Source organism: Arvicanthis niloticus, chromosome 7, assembly GCF_011762505.2.
Source record: "Arvicanthis niloticus isolate mArvNil1 chromosome 7, mArvNil1.pat.X, whole genome shotgun sequence".
Classification (NCBI taxonomy): domain Eukaryota; kingdom Metazoa; phylum Chordata; class Mammalia; order Rodentia; family Muridae; genus Arvicanthis; species Arvicanthis niloticus.
Genome location: NC_047664.1, coordinates 88819444 through 88838081, shown reverse-complemented (window position 1 = coordinate 88838081; position 18638 = coordinate 88819444). Strand labels below are relative to the sequence as shown.

General features: G+C 39.3%; 1 protein-coding gene across 2 annotated transcripts in view; it reads left to right on the top strand.

Annotated features, from left to right (window-relative positions):
- The window catches only part of Adamts3 (ADAM metallopeptidase with thrombospondin type 1 motif 3), a 212053-nt gene that overhangs the window by 182065 nt on the left and 11350 nt on the right, over positions 1 to 18638 (top strand). The window contains exons 11-18 of one of the 2 annotated variants that reach the window (XM_034509359.2): positions 904 to 1017; positions 3169 to 3314; positions 4373 to 4548; positions 5613 to 5746; positions 9030 to 9153; positions 12522 to 12602; positions 14218 to 14381; positions 16690 to 16855. In XM_034509359.2, coding sequence (XP_034365250.1) covers positions 904 to 1017; positions 3169 to 3314; positions 4373 to 4548; positions 5613 to 5746; positions 9030 to 9153; positions 12522 to 12602; positions 14218 to 14381; positions 16690 to 16855 — 1105 coding nt within the window. Of the gene's footprint in view, positions 1 to 903; positions 1018 to 3168; positions 3315 to 4372; positions 4549 to 5612; positions 5747 to 9029; positions 9154 to 11282; positions 11367 to 12521; positions 12603 to 14217; positions 14382 to 16689; positions 16856 to 18638 lie in introns of both variants that reach the window. The other variant, XM_076938761.1, reaches the window with a different exon arrangement.

Genomic DNA, 18638 nt, shown 5'->3' with positions numbered 1-18638 from the left:
TGTTTATATACATACATATTGCATATTGAAGTGGTGGCAGAAAGATTACAAAGCTTTTATCTTTAGGATGAAAAAGCCAATATTGCATAGCTTCTCAGGGCACTCACACCTGGTAAGACAGGGAGCTAGCTGCATGTCACCCAAGGCCCTCCAGCTCAGACACCTGCTACCCACTCCTCCCCCTCCTTTTCTTACCTTCAGAGTTGGTGTTGAGCTTCTCTGTAGCATGATGTAGTATTCTATGTTTGTGGCTATAGAAAATGATTACCCTGATATAGCAGAAGAAACTCAAATGGAATACTGTGAAAAGTGTGTGGGTGCATGCCTAGAATCACACACAGCACTTGTGAGATTGAGGCAGGAGGATGATGAGTTTGAAGCCAGGCTTCATTTGGCTATTTCTTGTATGCAGGACCATTCTAGGCTATAAAATGGAGCTCTCTTTTGTGTAGTTTTAGTTTATGTTTCTGCTTTTCAGTAGTTAGGCACGATGATAATGAATGTCAGACAGAGTTTGTCAGGTCTGACACAAAATCCATGAACTCGAGTACAATCTGTGGCATCTCTGGCTTAGTTTTCTTGTGTATGAATTGTGGATGATGATGGATTTATCTCTTACAGCTTATGTGGTAATGAAATGGGATGATGTAACTAATGTACTTAGCACAATGTGGACATCTTACACTTGTCATTGCTACTTCAGAACAGAGCATTCAGACTTGGAACCCTAATGCCAATGGTTGTTTCCTGACATGTGACCACTTTAGCTATCAACTTAAAATCAGAACACCCATACCACCAAATACTGTGACATGAAGAAGTATACATGACAAGTATAAAATATGGTTGGCAAAGGTCCCACTGTCTGAAAGGTCACCCATGGTTTGCTTCTTTTTCTTCCAGTTCCGAACCTTTGACCCATGCAAACAGCTATGGTGCAGCCACCCTGATAACCCGTACTTCTGTAAGACTAAGAAGGGGCCTCCACTCGATGGAACTGAGTGTGCTTCTGGGAAGGTAAGTGTATCTGCTGGATAAGCTCCAGTGCGTGCTGTGGAAGAACCTTTAAAGGTCTAGCAAATAGTGGTCCCTGCTGGCCTGTTGTCCTTAAGGAGAATGTAGTGCCCATGGGCTCCTTATGGTGAGTCACTGAGATAGGGTACTAGCTTCCATGGCTGCTACCATAAATTGCCACAAAGTTGATGGTTTAAAACACTAAAAGTTTGTTCTGTAATAGCTCTCGGGGGCAAGAATCAGTTATGCAGTAGTAAATTCTACATATAGACAGAGCCATGCTCCATCCAAGGCTGTAGTGGCCATTGGTTCCTCTCCTCTCCTGGTTTCTGGCTACCTTTCTCCCACATCATGGCCACATCCTTATAACCTCTGACAGTAGGTGCATATTCCCTGTGTCCCTTTCTGAATCTTTTCATGATGGTTTGAGCCCATCTAGATACCTCAGGATCATCTTCTGAACTTAAACTCTTTAACTGAAACATGTTTACAAAGAATCTTTTACTGAATAAGGTCACTTTCACAGGCCCAGACATTAGATGCTTTTGGGCCTGGGGGGAACGAGACCATTTGGTTCTCTGTGGCCAAGAGAAAAGGCAGTAGGGACAGCAGATCTCTGGCCCTTGCTACTGGGGTCTGATTTACTTGCTGGCATGGCCTCTCTTGTGAAAGTTGCCCAGAAATAAAGGCATGTGAATTTATACAGAAGATTTGGCCTCACTCCTCAGGGAAAGATGCCCAAAGGTTTTAAATCTCAGAGTGTGTAGTTGAGACTGAATGCTTAGAAACTGGCTGGATGCCAAGGTGTGCTTCTCTTAAGGGCGAAGAGCCCAAAACAAAGGCATGCTAAGAATGCAAGTCGAAGAGCCTTGACTAGTCTAGAAATAATATATTGTAGATAGGACCAAGTGCTGACAGAAAAGATTAATGCAACTTTTACCTTTTTAAAAGGTTGATTTCAAACATACATGAACTGTTCTTATATGAAGTATGCATACTAATAAAAACCTGCTATTACAAGCACTTGCAATTCTGTCAGACACTGTGCCAACTACATTATATATAGTGTCTTGCTTTGGGAAGAGTTAATAAATATGCTTTCAACTAAAAAGAAGAGCAATAATGAGTAGAATCACTTTTTGTTTATTAATAAGTTATGTTATAATCAATTTTAATATCTAAGTCCTCTACATATAATTATGTCCTAGTATAAAGGTTTTTTTTTAAAAAAAAAAAAAAACTTCTTTGCCTGTAGAATACAAAAAGGCATTTCAAATTTTTGGAAAGAAAACAGTCTATCCCCTCTGAGTATGTTTCTGCCCAGTGCTGAGCACTATCAAGGAATCTCACAAGTGGCTTTGTGGCTGTATTAACCCCTCTTTGTTCATAAATTCACATGGCCGCTAAACAATTCAAGAATTTTTATATACCCTGATTTTAGTCATCTAAAAGGTAAATAACATTATCATTTCTTAGACTCATAAATTAATGTTCTATGAAGCTAAAGGTGCTTTGAAAGCCAAATGTAGGATTAACCAATTTAATTATTTTTGAAGTGGAGGCATATTCGCATGTCATTGTTTTAAAGGGGGCAAATTAGCATTTAAGCCCTTACTGATAGAAGCAACACAAGTGAAGCCAAGAATGGCGTCTGCTGGACAGGCTGGACACTCATTTGTGACATGTCACTTCAAAACTTATCCAAGAAAATATTATCTCCCCTTCATAAAGAAAAGCTTTATTTTTAGTGCTGTCTAAGAATGTGCCTGTACACAACATGTATGCATATGTGAGTGAGTGCCCAGTGTCTGTCTAGTGCCCACAGAGGCCAGAAAAGGGCATCTGATCCCCTGGACTTGGAATGACAGATGGTTGTGAGCTGCCCAATGTGGATGATGGAAATAGGACCCAAGCTGTCTGCCGGAGAGCAGAGAGCACTCTTAACCAGCCCCAAACTTATCTTTTGAGTTTTATTCTTAAAATGGTGGATCTAAGTTATCCTTTTGATAGGAAGGCTTTGTGCAGCAAATGCCTGTGGATACTTTAAATGCGTATTTAACTGGAGGGAGAGTAAGAGTTGAAGACCTTCCAGTAAGCGGTTCCTGAGTGACACCTTTAACGACTCTCGTGATTACCTTCTCTTCTTTCCCCAAGTGGTGCTATAAAGGACACTGCATGTGGAAAAATGCTAACCAGCAAAAGCAAGATGGCAACTGGGGGTCGTGGACCAAATTTGGCTCCTGTTCCAGGACGTGTGGAACTGGTGTTCGTTTTAGAACACGCCAATGCAATAATCCCACGTGAGTATGACCCCGTAATTCCTGTTGTTTTCTGATACACCAGACAGTGTTTCACTGCCTTTAGTAGTGTTTTCTTTTTCTTTTTTTTCATCCCACTCGCAAAACAGAGGATAGGAAAACTACTGCTCACTCACCACCAAAGTGGTGGAGAGTAGGCAGTGATGAGCAAGAGGCATGCAAATGAAGACTTTTTTTTTTCTTTGAAGAACTTGACATAAGGAACTGTTAGGGAGTTGACCAGAGAAAGTAGATACTGTGTGCCCTGCAAGTGTGATGTGTCCACGAAGAAGCAGAGGGGCATTGGGTGGAAGTACCAATAACTTCAGCCAAGTTCCAGGTCTGTCTACCTGCTTCGGTGCAGAAGTACAGAAAGATGGGGGCAGTCTGGCATGGACTCTGGGAACTAGATAAAATTCCTGCGAGCCCAGAAAAAGTGATGCAGTTACTCAGCTTTGATATGCTGGGGTGTAGCCTGCAAGCAGCCCTTTCTCTGTGCTGGCAGAACGATGGCTCTGTGCATGACTTGTATAAAGACTACTGATGGCTACACACCGTCTTCACAAGCAGCATTAGAAGTAACCATAACACTTCAAAGCATGGTAGTAAGAGTTACACATTCACCATAAACTGTCATCTCTTCTAAGTGCTTTCAAAATGTCCTGCCATCAAATACTTACCATTTTCTTATTGGGAAAATCATTCCATTTTGCATTTGACATAGGAGGAAGCAGAGCCCTGGGATGATAGGCTCCGCTTTTCTTTGAGTTGCACCTGCCCGTCTTATACAGGGTGGAAATACCATTTTCTTGAGTTCACTTGCATGCTTTTCACCTTTCATGGATAAAACAAACCAACTGAGGACTAAGTTAGGTTGCATGTGGGGGTCTTTCCCCCTAGCACAGAGAGAAGGGTACATTTGGAGAGAACCCAGACACTGGCATCGTTCAGCCTGTACTGGCAGCTCAGACACTTGGCTGTCTGCCCAGCATCACTGCTTCTGTGGGCCTGAGCTGCTGGGCTGACGCCAGGCAGCCTTTGAACCGTTGTCTTTTCTCTAGGCCCATCAATGGTGGGCAGGACTGCCCTGGTGTTAATTTTGAGTACCAGCTTTGTAACACAGAAGAATGCCAAAAGCACTTTGAGGACTTCAGGGCCCAGCAGTGCCAACAGCGTAACTCACACTTTGACTACCAGAATACCAAACACCACTGGCTGCCGCATGAACATCCCGACTGTGAGTGCATACCATTCTTTTGCCTGCTGTGTGGATGGTCACTTAGTGTTTACGTCTTGCTGACACCAAGCCCTTGCACTCTTGAGTCCTGTCTGTGTGGTAATATAAGAAGCCGGGTGCTTACAAAGGCCAGGCATTCCAGTGTCCCAAGATTTAGGCTAAACAGTGCCCTTCTCCTGAGAGGTAGGCATTGTGACAGACATGGTATCTGGCAAATAGCCTTGTTGCCACCCCCATGGGGAATGGCATTGACTCACCTGATTCAACTGAAATCCTCAACTGAGAAATAATCACAACATAGCCAAGTAAGGATGAAAACAGTAAAGGAAAACCAAGGTGCACATTTATTAAAGACTTCATAGCCTTGTCTCAGCTAATTAGACTCCTGGAAATATTTTTTTAATGCTTGACTTCTTCCAGTTAAATTCTGGGTTAGATGGGCTCAAGGTGAAATCTCTTATCTCTCTGGCTGGTCAGTGTGTATATACCATTGAATTCAACTGAGTGCTCTTTTAAAAGAAATGCAAGCATGGATAGGTCAAAGTTGAACACTTTAGAATAAATGCATTATTCTCCAATTTACTTTAGTGAGGTGAGTCATGTAGGTTATCAATTATGCAGATGCTACAAAGGGCACGGATATCAGCTGAGTGATAGGATGAGACCAAAGACTAAGGCAGTCAGTGTATGGAATGTTATTAAAGTGAAAATGGCTTTGAGTCAAAGTTTACTAAAAAGCTAATGTAGCTGACCTCAGGGTTTGCCAGCCTAACCTGCCTGGGGAAGTCTCAGTCTACATCTGACTGATGTCCCTTCCAAGTTAATGTCCCTTATTATCCCAACAGTGGTCTACTTTAGATGACATAAAACAATTAATCATTCACATTGATACAAATATGCATGGTGGCATATCTGCGCTTTTCATCTCCTCCCTATTGTATTCATCCGGTGTCTTATTTGCTTTTCAGGAACCTATATTGAAAGGTTATATCTTAAAAGTTAACTGTGCTGATCAAACATCCTATTTTATAAAAATTATTAATTTAAGCCTGCCTCTTATGCAGCCAAGAAAAGATGCCATCTTTACTGTCAGTCCAAAGAGACTGGGGATGTTGCTTACATGAAACAGCTAGTGCACGACGGAACCCGCTGCTCTTACAAAGATCCATACAGCATATGTGTGCGAGGAGAGTGTGTGGTGAGTTCAAACTGCTGCCTCCGCATCATTCCCCAGCAGCATCCTCCATCATCCCCCAATACCTCCCAGCATCCCCCAGCATCCTCCAACACCTCCCAGCATCCCCCAGCATCCTCCAACACCTCCCAGCATCCCCCAGCATCCCCCAATACCTCCCAGCATCCCCTAGCAGCACCCCCAACACCTCCCAGCATCCCGCAGCAGCATCCCCCAGCATCCTCCAACACCTCCCAGCATCCTCCATCATCCCCCAATACCTCCCAGCATCCCCTAGCAGCATCCCCCAACACCTCCCAGCATCCCGCAGCAGCATCCCCCAGCATCCTCCAACACCTCCCAGCATCCTCCAACACCTCCCAGCATCCCCCAGCTTATTTGGTATCTGATTCCCCCATTATAAAATAACTATATTTAGGATCCTTCAATACATGTATGTGTATTACATTTTAGTTTAAATTTTATTTTAATAAAAATTCAATTCTAAATTTGTTTAAAAGATTAATATAGAAATCTCTTTCTTTTTTTTTTTTTTTTTTACCATATCTTCCCAATGGTTTTTTATACTTAAATGTTGAATTCTACGTCAGGGCCAAAATGTAGGCAACAGAAAGAGCTTTGTCTCATTTGGTCTTTGTATAATGCACTTTGTTTCCTGTTCATATGTAACTGCAGCATGCTGTTGTGTTGCTATGACAGAATGCCATAGGCTGGGTAATTGTAAAACCCAAAGAGAGTAAAGCTCACGCTAAATGAGTTTAGGTGCTTTGGCTGATGGTTCTAGGTCAGAAAAGAAATGTGGTGATGGCGTCATCCATGGTAGAAGGGAAAGAGAATTAGGAACTGAAGATAGAAAGAAGCAGTCACTCTTTTTATGAAATTAATTTTTTATTGGATATTTTATTTACATTTAGATGTTATCCCCTCCCCCCACCAAGAATCCCCCTATCTCATCCCATTGCCCCTACTCCTGCTTCTATGAGGATATGCCCCCCACTCACCCACTCCCACATCCCCACCCTCAAATTCCCCCACACTGGGGCATCCAGTCTTCACAGGACCAAGGATCTCCTCTCCCACCTATGCCTGACAAGGCCATCCTCCCCTACATATACAGCTGGAGTCATGGGTCCCTCCCTATATGCTCCCAGGCTGGTGTTTTAGGCTGGTGGGGAGCTCTGGTTGGTTGATATTGTTGCTCTCCTCATGGGGGCTGCAAACCCCTTCAGCTCCTTCAATCCTCTCTCTAACTCCTCCATTGAGAACCCTGTGATCAGTTCAATGGTTAGCTGTGAGCATCTGCCTCTGAATATGGCAGGCTCTGGCAGACCTCTCAGGAGACAGCTATATCAGGCTCCTGTCAGCATGCACTTCCTGGCATCCACATCAGTGTCTGCCTTTGGTGACTACACATAGGATGGCTACCCAGGTGGAGCAGTCTCCGAACAGCCCCTCCTTCAGTTTCTGTCTTACACTTTGTCTCCATATTTGCTCCCATGAGTATTTTGTCTCTTCTAAGAAGGACTGAAGCACCCACACTTTCCTATTTGTATCCCTTTGACTTCCCTTTGTTGTCTAATTGCTCTGGCTAGGATTTCCAGTACTATATGGAATAGGTAGGATGAGAGTGGGCAGCCTTGTCTAGTCCCTGATCTTAGTGGGATTGCTTCACGTTTCTCTCCATTTAGTTTGGTGTTGGCTACTGGATTGCTGTATATTGCTTTTACTATGTTTAGGTATTTGCAGATCTGCATAACTATATTCAGATGATATGATAGTATACTTAAGTGACCCCAAAAATTAAACTCCTAAACCTGATAAACAACTTTAGCAAAGTAGCTGGATATAAAATTAATTCAAATAAATCAGTAGCCTTCCTCTACTCAAAGGATAAACAGGCTGAGAAAGAAATAAGGAAAATGACATTCTTCACAATAGTCACAAATAATACAAAATACCTTGGTGTGAATCTGACCAAGCAAGTGAAAGATCTGTATGACAAGAACTTCAAGTCTCTGAAGAAAGAAATCTAAGATCACAGAAGATGGAAAGATCTCCTGTACTCATGGATTGGCAGGATTAATATAGTAAAAATGGCCATCTTGCCAAAAGCAGTCTACAGATTCAATGCAATCCCCATCAAAATTCCAACTCAATTCTTCATAGAGATAGAAAGAGCAATTTGCAAATTCATTTGGAATAACAAAAAAACAGTATAGTAAAAACTATAATCAACAATAAAAGAACTTCTGGGGGAATCACCAGAGTTCTTGGTAACTATCCCATCTCTGTGATAAGAACATTAAAAATTCCTTTGTGAAGGGAGGAGCCTCATGATCTAATCATGGCAGTTTTTTGTTTAGTTTGTTTTGAGATAACTCTGGGCTCACTCTGTAGCCCAGACTGGTTCCAAACTTATTGTGATCCTTCCTCCTGCCTCAGCCTTCGCAGTGCTGAGATTAGAGAGCTGTCAGCCCACACCTGTAAACACCCACCTGTCAGCCCACACCTGTAAGCACCCACCTGTCAGCCCACACCTGTAAGCACCCACCTGTCAACCCACACCTGTAAGCACCCACCTGTTAGCCCACACCTGACTTCCTGATTTTTACCAAGCCCTGACTCCCACTACTTTTGAATTGGGGATTAGGTTTCCAACATAAAATGCTTAAGAATAGATATGAATGGTGACAGTCAAATGTGATTGTCATCATTTTTAATTCCTTCAGTATTTAGTACTAAACGTGTGTTCCCTACCCATACTTATATCAAATTTGTAAGTACAATCATCTGCCATGTACCACACTTACTTAAAAGTCCTAGCAAGTCCAGAAAACCTTCGGTTGTTGCTGCCTGACTGTTAAAATGTCACCTCGCCTGACCAGGGCCTCGCCCATGCTGAGCATTCTCAGCGCTTCCCTGGTGTGCTACGTCCACCTTCTCCTGGCTTCGGCCATGTATGAATATTGATCTCTAACCCTGGCTTTCGGCTGTGTATAAATATTGATCTCTAACCCTTCTCTCTATGAATGCAGTTTCACAATTATTTGAACTTTTCTCACTTCTAAAATGTCTTTTAACTTTGTTCATTCAGGGTTTTGTGAGAGTCTCTTGTATTTTGGGGGCAACTTTACTTGACATCCCAACTCACCTTTAAGAGACCACACCATTTTACAGCTTGCCACATTACCATATGCCTTTATGAATATATGAATCACGCGGAGATAGCACCATTCTCTTGACTTGTTTTTTTTGCCCAGGATCAACCTAGTTCTTCTCTCTACAGAAAGTGGGCTGTGATAAAGAAATCGGCTCCAACAAGGTTGAGGATAAGTGTGGGGTCTGTGGAGGGGACAATTCCCACTGTCGAACTGTGAAGGGGACATTTACCAGAACACCCAGGAAACTCGGTAAGATGAGTGTTCTCCTGAATTGAGACCCTTTTCTGATGTTTGTCATTTTGAGACATCTTTTAGAATTTGGGGATTATTTTTTTTTTAGTGTGTATCACAGAAATTAACAGATAGTTTTTAAAAAGTAGTTTAAACAATAATAACTTATTAATTCATATTTCATAGCATCCCTGAGGAAAATAACTACTTAATTAATATAAGGGACACTGTAGTAGTTTAGTGCTTAGGGGAAACAAATCTGTGTTATATGTTATTTTGAATTTAATTAAATGTGTATGGGACTAAAGGTTAATTTTAAATATATGTGGCATATAACTTATTGTCTGGAAATATAAAATATTACAAAACTTTAAATATAACTTTGAACATGAATCATTTTCACTTATCTAATTTAAAAGTGGGCAATTTTATTTTGTTTGTATATTTATGGAGCTATCATTCATAAAGCATAATCTGTCGTGTTTACTTTAAACAAAATAGAACTATATTGTATAGAAAATGCAAAGAAAAAGAGAGATACAATCAAAAATCATCTGAGATATGATTGTTCATATGTGTGCCCTCACACGCATGAACCTAAAGTTTTATACATATCAAGGAAGCAAAATTTGTACTAGAAGCTATCTTTATGCAATAGATAATAGGTAAAATATTTGTAGTTGCATAAATTATATAAGAATTTCCACAATATGTGCATACAAACATTTATATTGTATAACAAATAGTCATCTATTTGATGAGGGTATCTTGGGAAAATGCCTTATGAAATTTAGCAGCTAAAGGTAAATATGGCAGGATGTTGTTACGAAGATTCTCTTGAATATCCTTTGACATTATCAACATAGTGTCTGACAGGATGAGAGAACACGAAGAAATTTGGTTTGGGGCTGGGAATTGCATCACAGATTGACAGCACTGGCTGCTCTTCCAGAGGAGCCTGGCTCTGTTCCCAGCACCCACGTAGTGGCTTACAACCATCTGTAACTCCAGTCTCAGGGGCTCCAGTGAACTCTTCTCACCTCTGCAGGTCCCAGACATGCAAGTGGTATACAGACATACATGGACCATATGCATAAAATAAACAAATCATTTAAAATTGGTTTACTTTAAGCAATTATAAGTTATAAAGCAATGCATAAAAATGATATGTTAGTCTTCATCTAAATGGAGCAATCCTCGCTGTCCCGTTTTATATAAATTATACCCTGGCTAACTGACTTTGGAAAATTTTTAATATGAGATTTATTCTGTGATGTGTTTTGGATGACAGATCTAGGTAGCCACTTTTCAAATATGGGCCCTGATCCTTGATGTCTTTCCTATTCCTTCATGATGAATTATCATGGTTTTTACTTTGAAATTTATCCAGAAGCAAATAATGCCACTTCTGGCTGGATGTTTTGCATTATTGTAACAAAGCAAACAGAATTAAGGTTTGAAATATTACACTTCTGTTAGCATCAACTATAATTTTCTCTGCATTACAATGAGAGGGTGAAATATGCTTGCTTTAATAAAGCCACATTTATTTTTCTATTTGGGGGTGTAAAATAATTGGTTTTATTTTCAGGATGAATTAATATAAGGAAACCTCTTCTTTTACTGTGAAAATTCTTTCTTCATCTTGTATAATACAAAGACATGACACTGTTTTTCAGACCACCTCCAAAAAATCATGCTAAGCAAGAGTCAAGGTCAAAAGAATGTGTGACATATCCCCCGAGTCACTCAGATTCAAAGTGGTCAGAGATAACCTAGCCTCCATTTCTTTTCATGAATGTCGTCATAGTCATGCAATAGACTAATTAACCTTTTCCAACAGGCAAACATTTAAGCAAGAGATGCCATAAGGAACTCACGTTTCTGGAAAATGAAATCTGCAAGTATCCTCCTTCAAATCACCTCCATCACTCTGCATTTATGCTCAGTCTTACTTTCATTGACTATTAACAGTTTATCAGCACTTGCTAACTACTGTAAACGCATTTTGACTTGAACACTTTTAGAGTTTCAGAACGTTTTATATCTTGCCCAATAAAATCTGTAATGGCTTATGGGGTAGTCAATGAAACAGCAAGACTTTGATAAACATGAAACCTCCACTAATTAATGACATTCTATTTAAGGGAAGACGAGAGGCGCATTCGTTTTACCCAAAGGAGCTCGTAATATTTCTCTTGCTGAAACAAGAGAAGCTAAAAATGTGCTGGGTAAGTTGTAGCACACTGCAGAAAGATGGGCATCCATAAATGGCTGCACACTGATGTGCACTCTGTGACATCTTCAGCATGCTGCTTTTAGCCAGTGCTCACTCAGGCAAACAGTACAGCTCCTGTGTTAGGCTATAACTCAGGTTAAGGTGCTGAAAACCCTGGTCCTAGGAGACATTTACCTTCACTTTGGACCCTAATACATATTATGTAAGAGTTGGGTAAGTCTATCTATAGCTAAATATTAACTATACATATGCAAATGACAAACATTTTTCTGATTCCATCAGCAATTATATCTTTCTATCTGGATTCCTTTGTACATATGTCCTAGATTATATGAACTGGGTACTCCATAATGTACTAAGGTTTAGATTTCATAATTTCCTATACTCATTTTTATTAGAGACAGCATCTTCTTAAACACAAGATTTCAAACTCAAGATTATCCTTCCTCAGCTTCAAAAAATGCTGGATTATAGCAGGCATTGCCTCACCTGGACCTGACTCATACGTTTTTACTGAACAGGAGATACAGCATCTCTGCCTCCCGGTTTGTTCTGTTGTTGATTTATAGTTATGGATAGGACTGTAAGTGATTTTTAAATATAACTATAGGGCTTATGATAATACTAAGTTTCAGTGGTCAATTTAAAGCTATTAATTTATATTTCCTGGTTTAGAAGACGGAGGTTGAAGCATTTGTAAAAGCAATATACAATACACACCTTGTGTTCAGTCTTCCTTTTGTATTTCTTTAAAGTGGGTGTCTAAGTTTTTAAAAACTTCAATATATAGAAGCCTTTTATAACAATATATAGGCAGAAGGAATATCCCCAGTTCACCACCTAACAGCTTCTATGAATACTCAATACCACTTTAAAAGGTAGTTATGAAAACTAGAACCACACAGGGCGACTCAGGAAAGCAAAACCGTTTGCCTGAATTATTGATGCAATTCATAGGTCAGCACAACCTATGAATTTTCCTCATGCAAGATGTCTCCAAGCTGTGAGGTTAGTTTCTGAGATGTTCCCTTCCATTTATGGATGCCCTCTTCTGCATACAGGAGCAGGTTAAGGATGCAGTGCTGGACTAACCATAGTGTTGCTTTTGTTTTCTCTGCTTCCTCCAACATTCACTACACATGCTAAGGGTACCTTAAGATGTTTGATATACCCCCTGGGGCTAGACATGTGTTAATCCAAGAAGACGAGGCTTCTCCTCATGTTCTTGGTAAGTGTTTCTGTCTGCTGGCACTGCCTCTCTGTACACTTCAACATTAAATGTCAAAGACACTACACATGGAGTATATGTATGTATTTAAGTACTCTCTCTCTCTCTCTCTCTCTCTCTCTCTATATATATATATATATATATATGTATTATATGTATATACATATATATATAATACATATATGTATATATATGTGTGTGTACTGTTCAGGATGAGGACTATATAAAAAGTCATTAATTAAATATTATGTAAAGTTTAATGAGTTCTGTCAACTCTCTTTGCATTAAAACAAATGTTTAAAACTGAAACTTCAAATTCTTTTGGTAGAAAAGGTAATTGCTTCATAACTCCTGAGGAAACAACTTTACAAGTTTATATTTATTAATCATATTTTGCTCCAAATTAGGAGATGCCAAAAATACAATGTATCACATTAAAGGAAGTTAATAGAAAAATAATTGTTTTTATGTTGAAGATGGCTGATTAATAATTTGTTGAAAATGGCAAATGGATAGGTTTAAAGCTGCCACAGGAAAAATTTGAAATTCCAATGTGAATTTTTCCTAATATCTAGAAGTTGTCAATTTTTGATTGGCACAGGTAAATGCAAAGCAGATTCTTTTTCTCTCATATGGGAGAATAATGTAGAATTCCCAATACTATTGTAGTTTGTTTTTAAATATATTCAAAAGTGTAATCATGACTGTCATGCTAAGGCCTGGGCACTCTGTTCACACACTAAGAAAGTTAGCCATCAGCTCTAGGATATTTTGTAGCAAATTGGTTTTCATTCCCATGTTTTGGTGGTTAAAGAGCTATTTAAATTATACTTATTGTTAGATGGCAATAACAAACCAGCATGCTTATAATTCTTTTCGATATTTTTTTACAATCCTATCCTTCACTCTAGAATTCAGATTATTCTTGAAATAATTATCTTAAAAGCTTAAGAGAAATAAATATAAAACAAGTGGTTTTAACTAAATATGTTTTTAGTGATGTTAGAAATGTGAAATGTTTTCTCACTGATAGACAATTCAAACCTGTAAATTTAACCTATTACTTTCCCACTAGAAAAGTATTATATATTATAATAACAGTAGATCTGTAATGCATTAAGATCTATTAATAATAAACATCCTTTCTAACAATATGAATTTCTGAGTGGTCTGGCAATTTTACTATCATCAGAGAAATTATTGGCCTGGAAACCAGTTCAGCTTTTTAGGGTGTCTATCAAATCAATATGTATCAATCTTTAAAGAGATACTGTATTAACAAAGTATTATATCCAAAGTGGTCCCACCTTCCAGGAAAACATGGGATGAGTGAGTTAGAATCTTCTAATATCTTTGACAATGTTTCCAAATGAGAATATTTGCAAACATTATTTTCTGCCCGTTTAACCTGTTTAACTCAGTAGAAATGCTTCTCAATGGTTTAAATGCCTAATGAAGAGAATGGGGAACAATTGAAACTAACCTTCATCCTGACTGCTTGACACTGATAAGGAAGAGGAGTCGCTGGTATTAATAGAATGGGGGAGACTTGCTATGCCTCATGAACACTGCCATATGATAACTGTGTTCCCATCACTCCTTCCCTGTCATTTAGCCATTAAGAACCAAGCCACAGGTCACTACATCTTAAATGGCAAAGGGGAGGAAGCCAAGTCACGGACCTTCATAGATCTCGGTGTGGAGTGGGATTACAACATTGAAGATGACATTGAAACCCTCCACACGGATGGGCCGCTACATGACCCTGTTATCGTTCTGGTATGTGCCATGCAGCATGTTACATGGTTCATTTTGTTTATAATTTTATAATTTAACTTACCTGAAAACACACTTAGCTAAAATATCTGACTGGATTATTTCCTTGTTTCTTTTTGTAATTCTCTTTATTTCTCCCTGTCTGTGTGAAACATTTTAACTCATACATTTTAAAATCTCGTACATTTTAACTGTATGACATTGTTCTTGAATGACAAAGTAAAGGCAACAGAAACAAAAATTGTTATAGTCACGAGCTTAGCATTTTTGATGTACCTTTTAATCCATTATTTGCCTTCTGTATGGGGAAGTTTCTTTGGCAGTGTTTGGGGTATGAGTGTATTATCAATGAGTTCTTTCGGCAGTTTTCAAATTATTTAAAGTGCCTGATATCCTTTGGAAGGATGTCTGCAAGAAGTGTAGAATTAGGGTATTGCCAGTTTTGTAGTTTGACTTAGATATGTCTTTATCTTTATGTTTACTTGTTGCGTAAACATGTTGTTTATAATATACAATGAATACCTAGAATCAAGAATCCTATATCAGTAGTTTTTACCTATAAAAGCAGGAAATGTGGTCTCAGACATGTTCCAGAGAATACCAGAATTTAACAAGAAAAGCCACTGGCATGAAAATCTGTTATTTAGGTGACTGTCAGTGTATTGGCAACTTTGAAGAGATACAGTGTAAAGAAGTCATTGTTGATGTGCAGATTATGTTAATTATTAGAGAAGTATTCATTAGGGGCTTGAGAGATTATCAGTGAGAAGGTCTGCCCACCACCCGCAGTGGAAGCACACTTGAGCTCCTTTGGTGGTGGATTTTTCTAAGTGTGGTCACAGTCCTGAGGAGGGGGTCTGTCTGTCTAGGAGACACACTTAGCAGTCCCTGGGGAATCTGCTCTAAGAACTCACAGGAAGCAGTGGCGGGTTCCTTGGTGTACCTGAGGATGGGCAAGACCTTGGGGGCAGTATTTAGCATTTGAATACCTAGACCAATCCCCAACAAGGTGTTATGAAATAATGTTTTGCATAACATCAAAACATTTATCTTCTAAAGGTTTTACATTTCATTTAGGTTTATGAATCATTTATACACTTTTTTTGTATAAATTAAGTTACTTTTTCACATATATGTCAAAATTCATTTTCCGATACTGCATGAAAAGTCCCCTCAACACAGTAGATAAACAGAAGCATGTTCTGTAGTGTCTGTGGATGGTATATCTGAAAGTAGTTTCCCAGACCATTGGGACATTGGGACTCTCATGAGGCTTCTGTATAGTGGCTGCTCTTACATTCCGGTCCTATGGCTGTTGAAAGACCTCAGCTATCATGCTGACCTTGCCCATGTAGCAGCTGGCTGGCCTTTTCCCATACCACATGAGCCTCTTTGGAAGCTCTTTAAGCATCCATAATATCTGGTGAAGAATTCCCCCGAGAGTAAGCAGAGAAACGGAGCCAGTGGGACCAAGGCAGAAGTCACGAGCTTTCAGAACTCAGTCTTGGACATGTGGAAAACAGCACAATGACTGAAAGAAGAAAAAGTGTTGATTTATGAAGAGAGGGAAGGTGACCAACAATTGTACAAGTGTAATTGTACAATTAATGCACAATTGACAAGGAACAAGAAAATCTTAAATCAGGGAACTATACACATAAATGATCTTTTTCTCACCCAATTAATTAATAGAAGGAAAATTATATGTAGTGATGAATGGAGTATTTAAAAGTTAAAGGGTACAGAAGCCTTTACAGTTCTGAGGAAAGTCTGAAGTCTCCATAAAGGTACAAATATTCATTGATTTATACTGTTTGTGTTCATGAGACATGATGACAGTGTCTTGAGGGAACATCTCAAAATAATAAAAGTTAGTTTGACTTTTCTCTTGTTCTATATATTCATGAATGGTCTTGTTGTTGTTATTGTTGTTGTTTCTGTATCTTCTTCCAAATTTTTTTTTCTGGAAGGAACATGGTCATTATAATAAACAGTATATTATAAAGAACTTTAAAATACACTGTAGAGATGGTACAATTTAAGGTAACTTATAGAAAATAATGGTTATTTTGATAATATACATTTCTACTCTTTAGCATGTATTTTATATCACTATATTCCAAGTTTTGTATGTTTGTATTTTTCCTTTAATATTTGCACTCAGCCACGTGAGTTGATGGGAAGCAGAGCGTTCTGAGAACTACCTTAAACGTTTTCCAGCTTTGGAAGTGTCAGAATGCTGAGATGCGTAAGGTCCCAGTGAAGCCTCCTGCTGTTTATGTACTAATTACATATCTCACACATGTATTAGATCATACCTCAGGAGAACGACACGCACTCAAGCCTGACGTATAAGTACATCATCCATGAAGACTCGGTGCCGACCATCAACAGCAACAACGTCATCCAGGAGGAGCTGGACACCTTCGAGTGGGCATTGAAGAGCTGGTCTCAGTGCTCCAAACCCTGTGGTGGAGGTAACAGCTGTATTCATTTTCAAAGCAGTTTATCACTCTATATTGGTACTTCACAAATGCAGTTTTGCTACAGTTATGAATTATAATGTAAACATCTGTGTTTCTGAGCTCATAGACAACCCCTATGAAAGGGTCATTTAACCCCCCCAAGGGGTCATGACCCACATGTTGAGAACCACTTACTTAAACCAATGGAGGACCTAAGATCCCCGTACTCTCTTCTCTAAGGTTCATGTCTTGTGTTCAATACAGTAGTGTTGCTTTAAAAGTTATTAATTAACTCAGTAGTTCTTAATATGACCCCGTCAGCTCCCCCAATAATGGAGACTGAGTCCTGTTAGATTTATTTATTTTGCTTTAGCATGATTACTGGACAAATTATTCTTAATCTATTTTTTTATGCTAGACTGGCTAATTCCCAGCCGAGCTCCCAAGTACTTGCTGTTTGAGTATCGCCCCGGTTGCCTTTTGGTCCGCCAGCCTGTGTTCAGGATGCACTTCTCCTGGTCACGTGCCCATGGTCCATCTCCTTTCATGGCAGCCTCTTCCTTTCCTTCCTTCTTCCTAGTGACCCCCAACCTGGTAATCAAAACCCTGCCTACGTCTATTCTCCCCAGTCATTGGCTGGAGCTTCTTTATTTAACCAGTCAGAGAAGGGTGGCGACCACCCTTTAACATCATCATTTGGTGTGTATGAGAATGCACTCATGGGACTGTAAGCACATCTTGGGGGCCAGTATTCAGCATTTGAATACACAGCAGCACCAGGCCGACCCCAACACGGCAGCACCTTAATCGCTTTTCCCAAAATCTAAAACTTCCTCCAATCCCATTTACGAAGGCTCCTGCCTCTTCTCCATTTTGCTTTCCATGTGTATGCACATCTTTTCTGTTTGTGCTAGCAAGAGTTCAGTTAATAACATCCATCTATATACCTAATTATGCTGTGGTTTTGATGCTACTGCTACTGAATGCTTCGTATATCTGTGTGTCCATACAATGGCTCTATGATGTCAGTACTATTTTTAATCTTTATTATACTGATGGTGAAATTTAAACAGGGATGGTAAGTAGTTCTTCCAGAAACATAGGATTCAGACCAAATTAGCCAAGTACCATGCTGCCTTGCTGTACTGAATTTCTTCTCTAGTTTTCCCAGACCATATCCACAAATGGACCCCATTTTTATCAATCTGTTTGTGTAGTTCTGCACAACAAATACCCTAGTATTAAACAGGCAATGACAGAATTCGCCCTACAAGCAGAATAGTTACAATAATCACTATCTAATTAAGTTCTGAATAATAAAGCAGAAAAAAAATTATTCATAGTAGAGAATTCTGGGTAAACCAAATTTAATTAATGTTCAGACTGTATTTCTACAGTGTTTCCAGAAAGGGCATAAAATGTTTTGTGCCTTTAAGAATGGCACTTTGTTCCCCATTGCAAGATAGATACTGATTTAATTTGGACTTTCACTGTTTCTATGTTCCACATAGACATAGTCCTCAGGGTTATCAGTGACATTTTAATATGCATAGCATCTGTGCCTGCCTCACAGGGCTCCCTTCACTGTTTTGGAAGAGAAGATTATTGTGATTCCTCCTTTAGTGATTTTCTTCTCTCTTTACATGATAATGTTTTTAACTTAATGGATGAGTACAATTATATTCTTCTTGCAATTAAAATCCTTCAGTTGTCTGACATGTGGCCCTGAAGACACACAGTCATTCAAGTAGTGTTCTTGTAGAGAGTTACAATAAGCCAAGTCTCGCCATTAGGG